General features: G+C 33.6%; 4 protein-coding genes across 7 annotated transcripts in view; 2 read left to right on the top strand and 2 right to left on the bottom strand.

The window, feature by feature from the left end:
• Positions 1-58: 58 nt before the first annotated feature.
• Positions 59-5,446, bottom strand: LOC106171246 (S-phase kinase-associated protein 2). Its single transcript, XM_013551514.2, has 11 exons — positions 5,310-5,446; positions 4,589-4,778; positions 3,923-4,085; positions 3,528-3,636; positions 3,283-3,397; positions 2,781-2,830; positions 2,424-2,558; positions 2,066-2,164; positions 1,766-1,893; positions 1,399-1,561; positions 59-1,023 (listed from the first exon to the last, which is right to left on the bottom strand). Exons 1-11 carry the CDS (start codon positions 5,384-5,386, stop codon positions 825-827), a joined length of 1,428 nt encoding a protein of 475 aa, XP_013406968.2. The 5' UTR covers positions 5,387-5,446; the 3' UTR covers positions 59-824.
• On the top strand, positions 5,431-9,953 carry LOC106171234 (holocytochrome c-type synthase-like). Its single transcript, XM_013551472.2, has 6 exons — positions 5,431-5,577; positions 6,823-7,187; positions 7,479-7,629; positions 7,882-8,002; positions 8,170-8,253; positions 8,628-9,953. The coding sequence occupies exons 2-6, from the start codon at positions 6,858-6,860 to the stop codon at positions 8,953-8,955; spliced, it is 1,014 nt and encodes a 337-aa protein (XP_013406926.1). The 5' UTR covers positions 5,431-5,577; positions 6,823-6,857; the 3' UTR covers positions 8,956-9,953.
• Positions 9,954-12,961: 3,008 nt separating this feature from the next.
• On the bottom strand, positions 12,962-18,099 carry LOC106171236 (putative protein disulfide-isomerase DDB_G0275025). Of its 3 annotated transcripts, none has more exons than XM_087001690.1 (3): positions 17,959-18,099; positions 16,201-16,426; positions 12,962-14,531 (listed from the first exon to the last, which is right to left on the bottom strand). In XM_087001690.1, the coding sequence occupies exons 1-3, from the start codon at positions 17,977-17,979 to the stop codon at positions 14,107-14,109; spliced, it is 672 nt and encodes a 223-aa protein (XP_086857816.1). In that variant the 5' UTR covers positions 17,980-18,099; the 3' UTR covers positions 12,962-14,106. The 3 variants fall into 3 exon arrangements, with proteins under 3 accessions (XP_086857816.1, XP_013406928.2, XP_086857817.1); XM_013551474.2 differs by lacking the exon at positions 17,959-18,099 and adding an exon at positions 17,375-17,770; XM_087001691.1 differs by lacking the exon at positions 17,959-18,099 and adding an exon at positions 16,647-17,357.
• The window catches only part of LOC106171241 (polypyrimidine tract-binding protein 2), a 44,392-nt gene continuing 42,205 nt past the window's right edge, over positions 17,947-20,133 (top strand). The window contains exon 1 of one of the 2 annotated variants that reach the window (XM_013551492.2): positions 17,947-18,065. In XM_013551492.2, the coding sequence (XP_013406946.1) occupies positions 18,058-18,065 (8 nt within the window). In that variant the 5' untranslated portion in view covers positions 17,947-18,057. The remainder of the gene's footprint in view (positions 18,066-20,133) is intronic. The other variant, XM_087001684.1, reaches the window with a different exon arrangement.

Here is a 20,133-nt window from a genome sequence, read left to right as displayed (position 1 = left end):
TTTGATCTGAAACCTTACTTTCTGAAGAAAGATTGAACAAAGAGTAAAAAGAACAATGTTATTAGAAGAAAAGTTTATTGTCACTGACAAGGATAACCTTCACAAGTTAGTAAAAGCTTATTCCCCGTCTAAATGACTTCTATAACCATTTCTTCAAATTAGAACATAAAGTAACACTTTACGAGTTGCAGTAAAACCTCAAATATATATATCCAATGATTTTAAAATTCATGTTAAGATTTCATGTAAATAAACTTATTAAGATAAACACGACTTTTGACATGGCTCTGCAAGCAACTGACATGTTCAGCAAGACTTATCCTTGAGGCTCAGCTTTGTCCCCCTTATTTCAGATAAAGGCCAATCCAATGGTAAACAGGTGTAATGTTCTGTGAATTCGCTTGTTTTTTCTTTAAAATATATGCATTACACAATAACTCAAAAATGTGCACATTTCGGAAAACTTAAAATCAAAGCAGTTAAGTTATATATAAAGCAAAGACCAGTTGTGATAAAATAATAAATCTTTAGCTTTTAAAATTAAATTAACATTTGGAATACCTATTAATTTAAAAATTAGATTACAAAAAGATTTTATAGCTTTGATGAAAACTGAATACTAGAAATTTCACATGCTTAAAAGAAATTATCATGTACAAAATTATATAACATCCAGTAACATATTAAGAAAGTGCAAAGCACTTACAGATCACAATTTCATAAACAACAAACTAAGCAAGACCTTTGTTGCTGTATGAGTTATGTTGTATACATGTACAGATGTTTGCATATACATTTATAGAATCTTTGAATTTTAATATAGATCATGCCACCACCTGATCTCTAACTCTGAGACCCCAAACACTTGTCCTCCTTATTCCTGTGGTAGGTCTTGCTATGCTTGAAAAGTGATACTTGTTGATTTCAATCTGTGACATACTTTCTCTCAGATTTTCCAAAGAAGATTCTTTCATCATTCCAAATACATCTAATGCCAGCAGGGTCACAAGGTGGTTTAAACAACTGTAATGTATTAATTATTAGGTGAAAAATGAATTTTTGAAATCCTAGTATTAAATGTCAGGCAAATTTTACCTGAAGATGACATTATTTGTTTAATCAAACATATTTCACACATGAGCATGGTTTTTAAAAAATCGCCAAGCATTTATCATGGGAGCAAAACAATAAACCGACTGGTCCAGAGGTTTTAACAGAATTAAATTAAAAATCTCAGAGATGATTACACAGAAAAAAGCTCATACAACTGATACACAATACCACTGGTTAAAGATATTTTATAAAATAAGCTTCAAGTTGTGAACATGCAACTTACAGTTGATATTAACACATATAGTTAAAGTTCAAATTAATGTCAGTATTACATAATCTACTTACACAAATGTGTTGGGTGGTATCTGGTAGCAGCGGCTGAAAGCCACATATTCCAAGCCACGCAGGTTGTCAGCCACACACTCTACTGCTGCTGGGGACAGAAAGGTGCTGTCACTGAGATCCAGCTCCCTCAAGTGTGGACAGGTTGTCACAAGCTGAAGAACATCTGCAACAGAATTGGAGAAATACTGAATTAATTGCTTGTGAATAATACTTGAAAACGAAATAATATATATACAACACCCTTGCTTTACAGTATGCACTGGCTTGGTTTTGTACAAAACTTAAGAATATTCTTTAAAAACTGATTGTTGCTAACTGATGCACTGGCTTCGCAGTGCCTTTACTGCAAAACAAAAGTGGAACATACTTTCATCTGATAAAAGCTCCCTGCATCCACTGAAATTGAGCTTAAGTAGACCTCTGGTCAGTGAAGTGACCACTGTGTCCACTACTTCCTTGGAAGGCTGTATCCAGGCTATGTTTAATGCTTCCAACCTGTGGAGAGTAAAAATACAATTAATATTGACTCTAAGTTAAAAATGTTTTTTTTTTTTTTTGAAAAGTTCTCGTAAAATGTGCTACAGCAAATATGTTGGCATTGGATTGCTTTGTTCATTATTGATTAGCACCACCACAAAGAAGAGTTCTACACATTTTATTTTCTTACCTTTGACATTGTCTTCCTATTGCTTTTAACCCATCCTTTGTAATTCCTTGGCACATACTGAGGTTAAGAACTTCAAGCAACTTGTTTTCACTGATGTATCTGCAATGTGAAGAAGAAACATTAAATGAGTTTTTTATTGTCTGCTTTAGAATGCAGCTTATCAAAAATTGTCATCAGTTTGCTCTATATTCTTATAAAATGTGCAAAAATTATAATCCATTCAATGTCCTTTATGTTGAGGTAGAGTTAAAATATAACAAGAATATGTAAGAATAGTTGAATGGGAAATAGCATGACATATGTTCATGGCATAATCTTTTAAATATTAAGGCCAAGTTGAGCTAATTTAACTCCTTACCCACATATTTTGTCATTCAAGGCACAGTGTTCTAGACTAAGTTTTCGCAGTGACTTGCATCTTCCCAACAGTTCCTCCAGACCTGCTTCACTAACTACAGTCATAGACAGATCTAAATATTGCACTTTTGTTAGCCTGGAGATAAAATGCCAAGATATTAAGTATGTAAGATCAGTACAAGTGTAATGTGAAAACATTTTTAAAGCATTTATCATTTTGTAATAAATTACAATCTGAAAGAATGAAATATGGAAAATCATGTGATAGGTTGAACACAAAAGTGAATGTTTTAATGACACAACAGATGTTTTCACCTCTATACAGAAGTGCACGAAATAAGTATCCCTTAATATTTACCCCAAATCAGGAAAATCAACTGGCTTGTTAATAAACAGTGGTGAATTGACCTAAAACAAAACAGTACCTGTTAGGAGCTCTGCAGCACATGGGATTACACGAAACTGATTGGAATCATATTTTTAATGTCGAGTCACTATGGCTTATGAATGTAAGTTTGTTAACAGATTATGCTACATGCTTAAACTTTTTAATTTCTACACTTACTTGAGCTGTTCTTAAACAAAGCTTTCGATCACTACCTCAGTGTGTTCCTATGCTACTAAGCTTTGTTTAGGTACAGCTCAAGTAAGTGAAGAAAAAGAAGTTTATGCGTATAACATAATCAAAAGACTACACGGATGAATTTCCATCAAAATGTTCACAATTGTGTTAGGCTACCAAAGACTGTAATAATATCCCCGATTTATTTAACCCAATCAAAAGCTAACTTTATTCACAGTACCACATATTGGCACACTGAATTATAGTGACAATGTTTTAGTAACCCAAAACTCCTTACCTCTGCCTTTGCAAGCCTTAGCACCCGCACACCTCTGTTCAGTATTCTGCCCAGCACACCAGGTTTCAAAACTTTACTGGCCATATCCAGCCTTTTCCATAATGACTCATCAAAACTGAAATGTAAATATCAGAACCATTTAACAGCAAGTTTATTCCTATCAGTCTATGACTTTGAAAGAAGGAAAGAAAAAAAATCAAGCAAAACTTAGATCCAAAAATCCAAGATCCAGTTTATCTTCTTACCACAAGCCTTTCCATCTTCTGCAAACTCTGGCACACTTAACCAGAATACACTTGGGCAGCCATGTGAAGATGTTTAGTATGATTTCATCTGAGAGCTTGACAAATAATTCTGAAAGAGTATATAAACCATTAATCTCTAGAATAAAACAGAATACCATAAAAATTTAACAGAATACTTGCACCAAGGGGGTGCACTTCACAGCTGTTGTATGAGAATGTAAGGAGTATGTTTAGTAGGTAGGTAAAACTGACATTTTGTATCTTTTACATTCAGTACATTCAAAAAGAAAATCAATAATAGTTTTTATAATCTTAATCAAAAGTTGTTCAGATTTCTTTTTATAATATGGTGCAGATACTTTTTAAGATTCAGACACAGCTAAGAAATGTCTTACCATTTCTGCCTCTGTCTTCGCAAACCTTTCTTCTTTTCTTCAGAGGATTTTCATTCTCCTCATTTAGCGGCCTGTGTGGGGTTGGGTTCTTAATCCAAGGGTGAAGATGTGGGGCTTCATTACTATCATCTGATTCTGTGTATCTGGCTGTTGCCTTTGGAGCCTACATAATCAAACATCAGTTCCATGTCAGCATTTACCTTACTTGCACAGTGATACAAGATTTGCTATTTATTTCATTGTTTAAAGTCTAATATTTATTCCGTATTAAAGCTCATATGAGTATATTTTTGCCTATGGAAAATTAAGACACTTATTTACAGGGTTTGATCCACTGAGCACTTGATTTTGCTGAGAAAACATTGCTGAAAAACTGCATGTTTACCAATAGTCAACAGGTTCACTAGCCCAGAGGACCATATTTCTTTAGATCGACAGTTAACAAGTTGCTAGGAAGATCTTACTTCTGACACTCATTGGCAAATGATATCACAGAACTGGGATGGTTATTATATAATGGCCAATGGAGGTGTTAAAAGTTGTTTCTGCATGCACTGGATAATCGGATCAATCACCCTTTGGGTTGTTTTGATGGGCTGGCAATACCAGGTTAAGCGCCATAATATATATATTTATAAATATAGGATTACAGCCAAGTATTCTTACCCCAGGTGGGTTTGAAGATATTGCCATGAGAATCTTAGGAGTGGGCTCTGGGAAGGCATCCCTGCTGTCTTCCTCTAACTCATTTATACCACAATCTTCATAGATTTGGCTCTTCCTCTTGGGATCCATGTCCCATGTTAGCTTTGTATTCTGGAGGCTAGAGTCCAGTTCGCTTAATGATTTTCTTTTTCTGCAAATGAAATACATTAAAAGTTATTAATAAATTTTAAGTAAAAATATGCTTTCAGAATTATCTCTGCCAATGAAAGGGGTAATGTTTCCCCCTAAAATAAATTTTTCGCTTTCTTTCTTTGGTGGAGGCCTGCACCTTTGAAATCTTCTCAAGATCATATCAAGATCGTTTCATAATATTAATTACGTTTACCTACTCAAAACTGCTAGTGTAGTCTACACAACAAATCTACATTTTACCAACAAATGTAAATATGGTCCAATTTTTGTTTCTGTTTTAAATAATCACGCTTAGGGATAAAACAAAATATGAAGAAAATAACAAAATAAGCAAATGTAAGGCACATAATTATTAATTATATCCTGAATAGATAAAATGAAATAATAATAATTCACATTAAATTTCAACGAACATAAAAATTGCCGGGAAAGACTTTTCAAAAATTGGTCTCAAATTTTACCAGGCATAGATCCTTGGCATTTCAATTTGTTAAAATTAATAGCTCATATTATGTATATAAAATACTACCTCTTTGTTGCATTTCTTGAGTTATGGCTTTCATCAGTTCCAGAAAAAGTATTTTCCTTCTTGTTCTTTTGCTTCATTTTTAGCGCCCTATTCCTCGAGACTACTGCTCATTCGTCCAATGAAAAAGCTTAATCTTTGATCTCGCAAAGTAACACGCGATCGGAAGGAACTTAGACAAGACGAACCACATTGGACTCACGCGTTCATGCCGCTGATGTAACCAGTCTTACATAAAATGATATGTTTTTAGATATTTAGAACGAAAGTGGTAAGTTATTTGACATTGTTATAAGTAAAAGAATTTTGGTGTTATCAATAGCGTTAACTCTCTCTCACTCTGCAAGAAGTTGTAGTTCTCTCTCTCTCTCTCTCTCTCTCTCTCTCTCTCTCTCTCTCTCTCTCTCTCTCTCTCTCTCTCTCTCTCTCTCTCTCTCTCTGTGTGTGTGTGTGTGTAACACAACTCGTCTGTGTTTCAGTGAGGTGGAATAACTAGAAGTAGTATGAGTTAGGTATTTGAAAAGTGTAGAATTCCTAACATCGTGTCAAGTTCTAACATGTAGTTTCCTAACATCGTGTCAACATGTTAGTTTTTTTGAAAGAACTATTCCCCCATTTTTTTAAGTGGATCGGGAGGGGGGGGGGTATAGTCTCCTATTTGTAACTAATTTTATATACAGACAGTGCATGTGTCTGCATATATTCTGATCACTGTGTCTGTCATGTCATCTTGGTTTCTGTTAGACATCTGACACATCTGTTGTTCACCTTAACAAACCATATTTATTTTACTTTAGATTCACGCACATTGCCAGTGTTATATAATATTAATACTAGTATATGAACTCTATTATTCAGATGATAACTTTGAAATATGGAAGGTATGTTAACACGGGAATGTGTGTTGATGTGTAATGATGATAACTAAGGAGAGATTGTGAATAGTGAAATACATTTACTTCCCCTTTATTTTGACAAGTCATATTACAAACTGTTTTTGAGGTGAGAATTGCTATATTACTTGAGAATTTATTTTCACTTTTTTACCGTTGGCCCTATCTAGTCATAACCTGTTTCCTTGTTTTCCAAATATGTGCCATCTTCAGTGGCTTGCTATGGCCTTGAATCTTGAAATAATTTTGTGCCATTTGTGAGAAAAAAAAAATTAAACGAAATAATGTAGAACACAAATGTGCCATATGGAGGAAAATTGGTTTTAGATACCCACATCAATATTGAACTTTTTATGCAGGTTATATCCTTTAAATGCTTAGCATGTGCTTTGTATTTAAAATCAGAAGCTTACAGCAAACTGAGATACGGTGTTATTTATATATGCTATTTATGTATTTAAAACTGTTTTATGAACTTATCTGGACGAGGTATTGAGAACCCTAACTATTATATAATAATTCCTCTTTTTGGATATACTACAATGATACATTTTATAGTATTCCAAAACTGAGAATAGACTGATACCTGTGTAAGCTTTTAACACTGATATTGTCTAATTTAGATTGCCCTCTATAGTGTTCACCACTGCATAGAAAAATGGGAGCAGCTACATCAACTGAAGCAAGTTCTGCTGTCACTGACCAGTTAACAGGCAAAAAGTCTCCAGCTGTGCCAGCTAGCCAGCCCTCTGTCCAGAGACCACCAGAGGGATGCCCAATGCATAACAAAGTCAACACAAATAACAATAACAACAGTGCCATGCTACCACCACCTGGTCACCCACCAATGTCCAGTTCCAGTGAGTGTCCAGTACAGCATGGACAGAGAAGTGCAGAGCCAGTGTATTACCCCAGCGAGTGCCCAATGAACAGGGAAAACGAAGGCCCATTGCCATCAGGCATGGGTGATATTGACCCCACAAACATGGTAGGTATTGGATGATTTTGAACTTAAGTAAAGGCCAAAAGATTGTAATTATAATGGTAGTCTCCTAAATCATGTATGGATTTGAATACTCTTGCCAGTTTCAGGATGGTTACTTGCAAAAAAGTACAACTGAATAAAAGATAATCTTGTAGGGATTCACTATTTGAAGCATGTTTGAATGTCGGTTCTGTCATACATTGTTTTAATTTTCAATCCACATTAATAGGTGGCATAATAACTGCTCAGATTTTATTCCAGTTTGGTATAATAAACAAAAATAATGCTTTCTAGATGCCTCCTCCGAACCAAAGGCCGTCTCCAGACCAACCTTTTCCGCTAAGCACTGACAGAGTAGTGTCTTCCATACCAAAGGGTGGAACAGAAAATGAATACTGGGTTTATCCATCTCCTCAGATGTTCTGGAATGCTATGCTAAGAAAAGGTAAGAAAAGCAGTGTTAAAGACAAAGGGAAATGTATGAAAACTAGTAAAATATCACAACTGATAGAGGATAGTCTTGAGTATAATAGATATGAGATTTGTAGATCTTTCAACTGCACTTTTACTGATAATGTGGCTTGTAAAGTTTTCATGATTGCATTCCATTGGTTTTATTCATAGATATAAAGTAAACACTCTGAAGCTTCAACAAAATAAATGCAAATAAATCTGTTCAATTTCCCGATATATTTAGGGTGGAGATGGAAAAAAGATGATATCAGTGAGGAAGACATGAATGGTATAATTAGAATTCACAATGCCAACAATGAGCAAGCCTGGTTGGAGGTCCTGAAATGGGAGGCCTGGCATGCAAAGTAGGTTGACTGAAAAGACTAGATCTATTATTTTTGGGAATGATCTATCAAGGATTATGAAAACAGAATGGGGTTTATTTTATGTTGATATTATGAAAGAGATGAAGTGATCATAATGCTGCATATTGATTGAAATTTTAGTAAAAATTGTAAATGAAACTTTTCAGGGAATGCTGTGACCCAAAATTGAAAAGCTTTGGAGGTAAAGCCAAGGACTTTTCTTGGAGAGCAAAGATAAGGCATTGGAGAGGGTAACTATATAGTAAATTTCTTTAATGAGTTTACTCTTCCTTTTTATATGAAGCCAAATTAATGATTTTTCACCTGAAAATTGGGTATTGATGCAAATGTGGAAAGTTATATCATTTGGACAGTGGACAGCACAAGTTTGGTAGGTTTTTGGAAAGAGCAGGAAGGAGACAACTAAGAACTGGATGTTCAGTAAGAGAAATGATTTCACTTCTTCATGTTTCGAGAAGTGTTCAGTATCCAGTGCACTAACTGCTACTCAAAGAACAATACCACCTTCAATAATTAAGATAACGTGAGACCAAAGTTTGACCAAAGTAATTTTGAGTATAGTTACAAATTATTGCAGTGACAGATTTGTATATGTTGTTTTCAGATATGACCTTCCTTTTGACCGCCATGACTGGATTGTAGACCGCTGTGGCAAGGAGGTGAGGTACATCATAGACTATTATGATGAAGGACATGAAGTAGATCCAGTCACTTATCAGTTTACCACTTTGGATGTGCGCCCAGCACCTGACTCTGTCTCAGCTGTGTATGATATTGCCAAAGCCACAGTTTTGAGAAGCTGGTACTCAATGCCATCCATATTTGGAAGAAGGAGAAACAAGACAAATGTGGTTGACTCAAGCACCACTGACCAAGGCATTAGTGGTGACAATAGTAGTAGAGCTAACTCAAGCAGTAGTGAAGCATCATGAACAATATTTTGTCTTGGACAGTTGAACAGCTGTTATATGAATGGCATGTTGAATGGTACCTCAAAATACTAAACAGAATTTTCTCATAAATATTATAAGTAAAGTGGTGGAGCGTGGACTGTTTCAGAATGACAATATAAAAATAAGGACCTTAAACAGGACAAATTGTAAGCAAAAAACATAATTGGAAATTGATAGTTTTTAGGGTGATTGTAAAATGTGTCAGCTTTATGTACAAGTTACATGATTGTTATACTTTGCTGTGATGCTGTGCTAATTTTCAAAGCACGTGTTGGTCAAATTGAAAAATGTTATAATGTAAATAGTATGTGGTGAAACACTTTCAATATTTGCTTTGCAATTCAATATTTCCTGTGTAAAATAAAGCCAAATGTGAAACTTGACAGTTTTAAAGGGGTGGTTTTCAAAATGATCAGATGCTAATTCTCTAATTATATTGCTTTGAATTGTGATCACTAGTTGGTTCTATTTTTATCCAATACAGTTTGTTGAACTGGAATGTCTTTGATTTCCAGTGGCTCAGTAGTAAGCAGGCAAAGAACTTATTCAGTGACTTGATAGCAATTTGCCGTATTTGCATAGCAGTAGGAGCATAAGCCACAAAAGGCATCCACAATTTTTAACAGCAGGTTGTCTGTGGTCTTTTTTGACTTCATGTTTCACAAGGTATTTCGGTAGGTAGTAAATTATTCCGTAGGTTAATAAACAGTACTTTCTTCAGTAACCCATTCTTCCATTTTTATTACAGACAGTCCCCTGAAGCATTATATCACCTGTATAACTTATGAAGGAGAAATATTGCAACACTTGGGACATATACCCCATTAACCAATTCGGGCTAAAAAATAAATAATACTGATTGTTATAATATTATCACAAAATGTCCAAGGATTTTATTTGTCTGTAGATAAATTATAATTTATATATATTTTGCTGATGACATATCAGTGATTTGGAAGTAAAAGTGTTATTTTCGATTTCATGATTTTGTGTACTACTTGACAAATAGGGGCTTTTAATCAAATTTTATCACTAATGATGTTAAATCATACTAATTTTCACAGGACGTTTGTAAACAAGACTGCTTTACATTGGTTTAAAAGAACAAAGGTCATAAATCTGTCACACTTGACTGTTCTTGGTTTTTTTTTGACAACTGCATAAGTTTCAAATTGGTGATTTCATCTGCAGCGGTTACAGAGTTATTCCCTTAACCAATTGCTATTTACACCCAGACCCAGTCTATGTTCCAGGCACTTCCACAGGAAAGAAAAAAATAGCTGAAGACAAGGCATTGTTTTGTAATAATGACCCCAGAAGTTTAATTTGGACCCAGGTCAAATAATGATAGGAAACAACAGTGGGGAATTCTTCCATTATACTATCCAATTTTCTTTTAGTGTAATGTTTGCTATAAATAGTCTGATGGTGGTGTATGACATAATGGAAAAAAAACAACCTTTTTTTTGCTGCTGCAACAACTATAATTGTTGGTGATTGAAATTAGCATTTTTACTTATACTGGTGCCCTGATTATACTATTCATATTCTCAAAGGTAAAATTTTTCAAACTTTCCCTAGCTAAATGCACAACAGGCTGAAGATTTGTTTTTAGTACATAAATGTGTACATTATATCTGTATGATATTTCTACAGGAAAATCTTGAGATTGACAAGACCACTTATTTGTATTACAGCCAAATGAAAACAAAGTACTTGGATTTAATGAATTTTGTTTCTTGCTTATAAACAGATGCAAGTCACGCATATCTATATAATAACAGCAGACAGCCAAAGTCTCCTTTGCATGTTTTTCGCCCAAAATACAACGTTCTGTTGACAACTGATACGGTTAGCAATACCTTAGGGCAGTGGGAAGATATGTTTGAATATGATTACAACTGTTAAAAGTATATTTTGAATCCAATTTCTAGCCTTTGGCAAATTTCATTAAAGCCTCGGCATGTGCGATAGGTATCACATATTATATTGTCAATAACACTACATCAGATAGCAGGATTTGCTGGCCCAGTTGTAATGTCCTTACACGGCAGAGTGAGTTCGATTCCCACTCAGTCCCAATTTTTATATGCAGACACTGTTAGTGTCTGTATACATTCTGATTGGTCTGTCCATGTCGTCGACATTGCTGTGGCTGTCTGACACATGATGTTAGCCCCATAACTGCCAAACTATATTTTAGTTGTACTTTAAATTACTGAGTGACTTTGTCTGGTTAAGAAACAGGTTGCTATCTAAAATCAGAATGATTGGTTTACACTTACAGTAATTATTGTTTGTTTTTTTTTGCTCAAAATTGGCGATGTTCTCCCCATAGCTTCCAAAACGTATTTTTGTTTTACTTAAGATTTACTGGATGGCTTTGTTTGGCAAAGAAGCCAGATGCATTTGAAATTTGACACAATCGGTTTATATTTACGGTAATTATTGTTTTTTTTTTTTTTGCACAATTGTGGCGACATTTGCCCCATAACTGCCAAACTATATTTTAGTTTTACATTTAATTTACTGAGTGGCTTTATTTGGTAAAGAGGCAGGTTGCTGTGTAAAATCGGCACGATAACTTTACATTTATGTTAAGTACTCTTTTTTTTTTTTAGTTTGTTTATATAACTAAATTTTCACACATCAGCATTTTCAGTGGCTTTTATGTCCCATGAAACTGAATCACTTGCTAATTTTTCAGTGTCCATGTTATCTGTAGTACATAATGTAGGAGGGTAAGAGGGATTATGCTGTTTTAAAGCAAATTGGCCAGAGTATTATTTGGTGCTCTCTTTTCTGAGTAATGTCTGAACATTTGTCAGCTTTGCTGTCTAGTTTTATTTAATTCTTAATTATTATTATTATAAATATATATTAATATAAAATGATTGCTGATAATTCTTTTTGCACCTGAAGGCAGAGTAGGGGGGGTTGGTTATTTTTATTGCTTTTTACCAGATTTCGGTTGAAAAAGCATGTCACAAAACAAATAAAATATTAAGCATCTTTTATTAATTACACCAAATACTGTTAACTGTTTTTATTGATGTTCAATACTTTAAAATAAATATTTTCTCTAGAGCCCAGTCGTACCAGAACATTTTTGTTAAAGACACAAGTCTCCGGGCAAGTGTGACAATCAGGCTTTTAGACATGATATAGTACATAAAGATATTATATAAATCATGTATACTAATCTCTTATCATGGTTTAATGATTGACATGAAAGGTATCAGCTAGTTTATAAAATATTATATTATTTTTCATCTCAAATGCTTTCAAATATACTTCGAGAGAAGCATCTGCATATTGTTACACTAACATTCTCAACTAACGCAGTGGAAGGGAGCAACTGCTCATGGCCAAACTGACACATTGAAATATCATTTGCCAAGGATGTGCTCAGTTCTGAGTTGGACAAAAACATCTATTTTGACATCTATTTATGGAGGATGGCATAAGTTAAAAGTCGAAATATATATAGAATGTGTATTAAAAAAAATCTTATATTGCACATTGTTTTAAGAACTACTGTGTGTTAAAATGCATTTGTCAATTTCATGACTTAAAACTTCAGTATTGTGTAAGAGTCAAATTGTGATTTTCCACAAAGTGTCACCAAAAATCCTCAACAAAACTGTTATCTTTAGTATAACAAGAACATTGGTAAGGTCAAATGTTCATTTTTTATGATTGCCCCAGGGATCAGATTTTCATGTCAGTGAGTCAGACGATTTTTTTAATCACTGACCATATTGCAGTACAGTAGATCTACTCTTAACTTAACCATCTGGCTGTGCCATTAATGAAACCTTCACCATATGGTTTCATCATGATGAGGGGTATCATATTTCAATTATTTACTCCAGATTCATTTATAACTTGCTTTGCTTTTTTCTTCTTTGATTCCTGTGAGTTATCAGTAGGGTATTAGAACCACAGTAATGTATTTCAGCAATGTTCAAATTAAAAAAGAGACTTAAATCTTATGTCTTCTTTAATGCACTACAAAAACAATTTAATTAACAAACAACAATCTTGATGTAAAGAGATTACAAAAATAAGCAAATATGTATAAGCTATATACAGCTGACAATTGTTTCTTAAAGGCTATCTGATAGCTTCTGTAACACAGATTTGCAATTAACCACGAACATTATAAATAAAATATTTATAAAAACATGAAAAATATTTTGAAAATACAGCTCATTAGAAAATAGCATAAAGCAAATGTTGTTTACATACAAAATGCACATTTATGTGGACGGACTGCAAGAACTTTATAACAGACTGTTCTAATTTTTTAGAAATCTACTCTAAATATAATAAATAATGAAAAAAAATTATTACATATGGATTAATCAAATGAGAATAGTTTCTTTGATTGCTGTGATTTAATCACTTGACTTGATTATTAATAATTTTCACATACAAAGTGACAGTCTTGATATCCCAAAGGACCATATTTCTGAAAGGTCAAAACTGAAAAGGGTTGATGGCAGTTTGCCAGCACATCACAGCTAGTTATATAACAAAACTAAAAACTTGACAAAAAATACAGCACATGCCACATAGCACAAATTGGGTAAATGCAACTTTTTTTAACTGGAACATAAAATGACTAAACCAATCTCGTTTAACCTATAGGTAAACATGACACCATCATTTTAGTCAAAGTTGCCAATTAAGTACAATTTCATATAAATTACACATTTGGGGATTGGTATTACCAATATAAAGCGCATCTGAGATGTATAATTAACATACCTACAAATATAAGTCTGAGAGATGATTATACCAGCAGTGAATACTACAAAGCCACACACTTGGTAAAATCCCTGATTTGCTAAAACTCCCAGTGTTTATGTTAAAACCTAACAAAATACAAATTATTTTTCCTTGGCAAATTTTTTCCTCAGTTCATAAAAACCATTAATTTTTTTCTATGGCAAAAAGCTCCCCTTAAATTTGACAGCTCAGCTTTTATATTTCAGTGAGATCGGGACCAAATTCTGATGGCAAGACTGAAAATATTATTATAAAACATACCATCCACATATATGAAAAACATTCGTGATATTAATTTATATGGAAGACATGTACATGGCTGGGTTCCAAGTATCACTACAATTCTTCTCTACTTAGCACCTGATCATCCATAATTTCAAATCTTTTCTTTTCAATTTCAATTATATCCAGCATTTCTGCCACTATCTTATTGTCACTATGGTTGTCTCCAGGTAAAGCATGTCGAAACTGATAGTTAATTGCAAACAGAAATTTCATCAAATTGGGGAAATTAAATTCTCCCATAGTATCTTTATTGTAAGGAACTCCACTAAACTGTAAGTTCTCATATTCATTCAACTGCTTCCCATGATTCTGTGCATCAGCAACAAGCACCAACAGACAGGGTGTGTCTAAGAAATAGTCGCTTACTCCCAGAGCCTTCAAATCCTCTGCTTCTGGATTCTTCATAACTCCAAAGTTATAATACTTTTCAAATCGCAAGGCTAAGGCTTTAAATAATGCTGGGGTGGCTGTTTCATCTGAAAATAAAATTTTCCTATCATTCAGTTAAACATTTTAGTATTGTTCAAGATGTACCTTGGTCTTCTTGTCACTGACTTGTGTCTTGATGCAGCTCCTCCATCTGACTATAATACCTTCTTAGCATGCATTGTGCATTCTTATGAAATCTGCACATTTTCCTTTGATTTCATATGGGAATGTAAAACGTACTGCCCTTTTCATTTTCATATAGCCTGTGTTATATTTTAAAGACAGTTTACATCTGTTTAAATAAGAAATTGTATTTAAAAGACAACTTACATCTTTTTAAACAAGAAAACTGATACAAAGTTAACCCTGCTCTAAATTTTTATGCAAAGGTAAAATGCAAGAAATGCATGCAAGTGATCACTTAATTTGACCAAATTGTTTTTAAATATGTTCTCAGCTAGGTACCTTTGAGTTTTGAATTCGAAGCAAGTGGAACACTGAAGCTACCATCTGAATTTATTCACTGGACTTATCAATTGTCCTTTCAACATTTTATTTTTTGTTTTTCTATTTGATTTTGGCAACAGACATTTTGAAGTTCTTCTATGCAGCATCACTTAGAATTGCTTTTGAATAGTGCCATTTTGCCGAGTAAATAGGTTCATATATTGGATACTTGGGTTATTAGAGGGCATACAATAATTAAGGTACTATGTCAAATTATAAAGACATCCACTTGGATGGATAATTATTTGTTGGTGCAATGATTTGAGCAGACTTACATGTGCGTGGCAAAGGTCTAGCCATTACCTAAATAACTACAGGCATTTCTAAGAAAATCCCTGTATCAACTGTATTACATGTGCCAACCAAAAAAAAAAAAAAAAATCATAGAACTGTTATGAAACAGGGTAATAGTCAACAATTGCCTTTCATTTACTCAGATGTCCTGCTTTAGTTCCTGATGTTGCTTTAATGATGAGCTCTAATTTGATATACATGTACATTACATTATGCAAATATGCAGTGGAATGTCAAATTTGCAAAAAATTGTAAATGTGGTGAGTTTGATTCCCAAGAGAGTCTAAGGAAAATCTATTACTCAGGAATGACATCTGTCTGACCTGTAGAAAAATAGAAACATTCATACAACTAATCAAAATCAAAAGCAATTTCTTTCAAATAAAGGTAAATCAATTGAAGACATTTTAAGACTTCATCTAAGATACATATACTGGTAATATATAAAATTAAAACCTTCAATTTCTATCCAATAGCATAGTTGCACTTTTGAGACAAGCAATTACCCCTATTAAAGATAGTCTTGTGTAACTTGTAAGTCACAATGCACTCTGGTTAACATTGTTTTCTCTTTCTTTGGAAATGATGAAAATTTCACAAGAAATCAATCAAAAATAGGCTTTTACATTCCATGTGATGCAAATTTGATTAGTCAAGATATAAGAGACTAATCAGGGTAGTTATGGCACTTTTCCCTTCATATTCTAGGAAATTGTCTATTCTTATAGTAGTTAACCTTAAGAATGAAATGTCACCGAAGGCATCTTCATAATAAAAGTTGATTTGTAGATGATCAGCTGTATGGCATATCCAAAAGGAGCAGAATAAGAATGCCAAGGGCAGAAAGTGAAATTATTTAGAGATTAAAGATTTTTAGCATGCCCCATACAGAAAAAAAGTGGTAAACACACATACCAGTTATCAATATAGTAGGGAATCTGGATGGATGAGACATGTAACTATCTAGGACAAAGCCATGAATGTCAGACTTGAATATTCTCTGTGTTTTATCAGGCAGCGACTGCAGAGCCTTCAGCTTAGCTTCATTTGGGCTATCAACATCAATATGCTTCATCAACTTTTCATTCTTGTTCCCAAATGGATATATTCTGGCATTGGGCACATTGTTTTCATCAATATTCTGAAAGAAAAGGATACCTTTTACTACACAATCCTTATTATAATGGTGACAATAAATAAAAATCCTTTAATACATTTTAGGAATGATATTTAAAATGACACTTTAACACTTTTTGAGTCTTAAAAGAAGCAAAAATAAAATGTTATTTTCCCATAGATTAATATTTGTACTAGTAATAACATAAAGCACCTCTAAAGCATATTAAGTTAGACAGTCTTACCTAAATATTAATGCAATGATCCTGTTTTAACACCTGACACATTATTAATATTAAATAAAAAAGTTTGTACTTTTGCACTTAAGCATATATCACACTTATTCTGTAACAATTATTTCACAGTGGGTTTTTAGGACTCGTTCGTCATTGATCTAACCATGATAGCATATGCTCTACAAAGTAGCTGTGGTCTGAGGGCAATGTTATCAGTGGTCTGATCTCTAAGACACAGTTTTAAGTTTAATCTTTTAGATCATCATTTCAGAAACACTTAAACCCAAGCTGATGAATTGTCCAACAGAGAGCTTACTGCAAAATGCACAGTCATTACAGTCAAAATTTACCTTTGTCTCACAATTTGGATTCATAAATCTATGTATATTTTCTATATTTTAAGCAACTATATCTCTCACAAAATAACTAAGAAGTCTAAATTAAAGCTCCTCTGTATCTGACACATTTGAAATTGAAGTAAAAAAAAAAAACTTAAATCAACTCAGGTAGATTCTCCCAAATAATATTATGTTACTATTAATTGCTCTTAGGAATGTTCAGATATTTAGGGTAATTTATTAAAAATAATCATTAATATTAAATGTTGAAGGAAAATTGCAAAATAGTGCCACTGCAAATTGGCACAGCCAGAGAATGTACTTTTCAATAAACCTTCGAATGAACTTATTAATTTGTCACGGGTCAATTCTGGAATGATAAGGTATGTCTTTACATACGAGCAAATCTTGCAACATCTGTTTTTCCTGCCTTATATCTACCATTCCGACCCAGACAACACCTCTGACTGACGCTGTCATACTTTTCCACGTTTTCAACATAGTGCCATCATGGAATATAATAATCCATGCTTCCTTGCTTCGGAGAACGTTCTCAGAAAAGTTACTTATAGTAAGAGGGAATATGTCATTGAACATCTCATGTTTCTTGAAAGCAGGCGTTTGATGACTCACTTTAGTTTTTTGTCCATTGACTTCCACTATTACTAACGTATGCATTAAGAAAATATTGAGCAAAGAATGAATGCTGTGCAAATTCATAATGTGCCTGTAAACAACACACACGTGTGAAACGAGGAAGTACTTCTGCTATACATCCGGGACCTTTGATCTAAATATAGCCATATCGCATAAACGAGTAGAGCATTATTTCAATTTTTGAAAATATATTCCATTGACAACTCTTGTTCCTAGATTATCTTCTTATATATATCGTTAATACCATAAAATTAATAGCCCCTGTCTCTTTTCTTTGAAACCAATTTGTTTAAATGCCCCTATCTCGTTCATGCGAGATCCCATACCTCGTGTTGTTTTACCGCCATTTGCAGTGAGATCCTCACCGCTGTTCGTTGTGCCTACTAATACTTCTCTTCTTTCTGCATATTCTGAAGTTTAACAGTATGGATGGGTAAGTGATAAGTAAGGTCTTGTTTCTGTGGATCTGTTTTTCTATGCGTCCACTTTTACCCGAATGAACTGGCCAATATGTTCGTTTATCTTCGGCCTTTTCGGTTGTCATGATTTGATACAAACCTGTTGTTTCGTGACTTTGTTTATTCAAACGTCACACACGTGTTGACTCAGGGTTGGTCGCACCTAGCTTTTTCTCATCAGTTTATACGCTGTTGCTTTATCTTCGCACAAATGATTTTCAGCTCTAGCGCCGTGTTCTTTGCTTAAAACTTTATTATCTGTGTATATTCTTGTACTAGAATCTTTTAAACTCTTCTGAAACTTGTCGCTGTCACCTTAAAAACAGGATTCTCTGAAAATGGCGATGTATGAAAACAACAAAACATGGAATCATCAGCACTTCTTGAATCTAAGTTTGAAGTGTTGAACATATTTGATCGAATTTGCTGTGAAATTTTGAAGGGCTTTATACTATCATTTGTGTGAAATAAACATTTTGTGACAACTGAAACTATATCTGGTATTTTGTTTTATGTTTTGACTTCACATTGTTATAACCACGGACTGATACACAACTATTACTTGTGATTGGTATTGCATAATTCAGTATGGAATATAACTGCTTGAAACAACCTTGTTTATATGATAGAAATGAAAAGACCACAAATGGCCATAAAAAGTGCCAGTTTCACCCACAGTAATGATATGATGTAAAAGAGTAACACATATCAGTTGGCACAGGCTTTGAACTTGCTGCCATTTGTGGTTGCTAATTTTTTTTCGGTATGATATGTAGGTTATGTAGAATATAAAGTCACTAATAGCACTTGTTCTTAAAGCCATAGTAGATTACAGGTGGTTGGAATTAGAACCAAAGACTTTTGGTTGAAAATAATGCACAGTGCTGATCTTCTCTTCTCCCAAAGATAAAATTTGAATGTTTGCCCTATCATGAGCTTAAAATCAGAATTACTAATATTTCTGTACACAAATAATTAAAAAGATGCAAAATTACACATCAAAGATCTCATTGCGACCCATATTGCTGGTGTGATTAAATTTTAAAAGAAGCAAATGATCTAAAGAAAATTGTAGGAGTACAGTAGGTCTATGTGATCTTAATTGACAGGACCCTGCTGTGAATTTTAACCAAAATGCCAGAGTTCTATCTTTCAATTTGCTACTAAATTATTAGGTTGCAGGACGAATTCCTGCTGTCAAGAGCCCAAAGCTGTATGGTTAGGAATTAACGATGGCAACCACCTGCTGCTGCTGCAAAAAGCTGAATACAGATATATATTTCAGAATGTAAATTTGAAGAGTAATATTTTGTCAACTCTTGATGGCAATATTTCATGATGATGTCCAACATTTTACACCTTGTACAGTATCATGGCCCATTTCAAAACATGCTATGTGAGCATTTGGTACATTATGGTATTGATTTTCTGATCTGTATACAGACAGGATTAAGCAAGAGTGTCATGTCAATCATGCAAGTGATGGCTCCACACAACCAATTGAGAGGAAATACACAAGGTTTCTTTTCTTCCCCAAGACTGTTTTCTTAACTATTCATCGGCAGATTAATTATCAGAAACATGGAAAAGGGCAGTCTTTGCTTTTGCCTATGCTTCCCTGTTTAAAGCTTTTCTCATTTATCCTATCTTTAAAAAATTGAAGTTCATGAACTGATTGATGGATTTGACCGATTATAAATGCTCTTGTAATTCTTTTGAAAACCTGTTAAAAAGGTTAAATAATAAAATTGGAAAGCATGCAATGATGATGAAATTTACCATCTAACCCTTTTATTCACAGCAAGGTTACTTATTATTGAGGTTACTGAAAAAAAAAATTCAACACTACATTTTAATTCCATCATAACAACAAGCTATTTAAGCCAAATATCTGAAAAAATGCTATATGTTAACTATTATTTTGTTAACTATATATATAACCATTGGATTTCTTACATATAGAATATTTGCATATATTTCAATTTTCTGCAAAACATACAGTAGTTAACTTCGGAATCAAAGTTAAATGTGAAGAGAGAATAG

This window comes from Lingula anatina, chromosome 1, assembly GCF_051362555.1.
Source record: "Lingula anatina isolate TDL-2025a chromosome 1, LinAna3.0, whole genome shotgun sequence".
Classification (NCBI taxonomy): domain Eukaryota; kingdom Metazoa; phylum Brachiopoda; class Lingulata; order Lingulida; family Lingulidae; genus Lingula; species Lingula anatina.
Note: the sequence above shows the minus strand (reverse complement) of the source record. Positions and strands in the feature narration are given on the sequence as shown.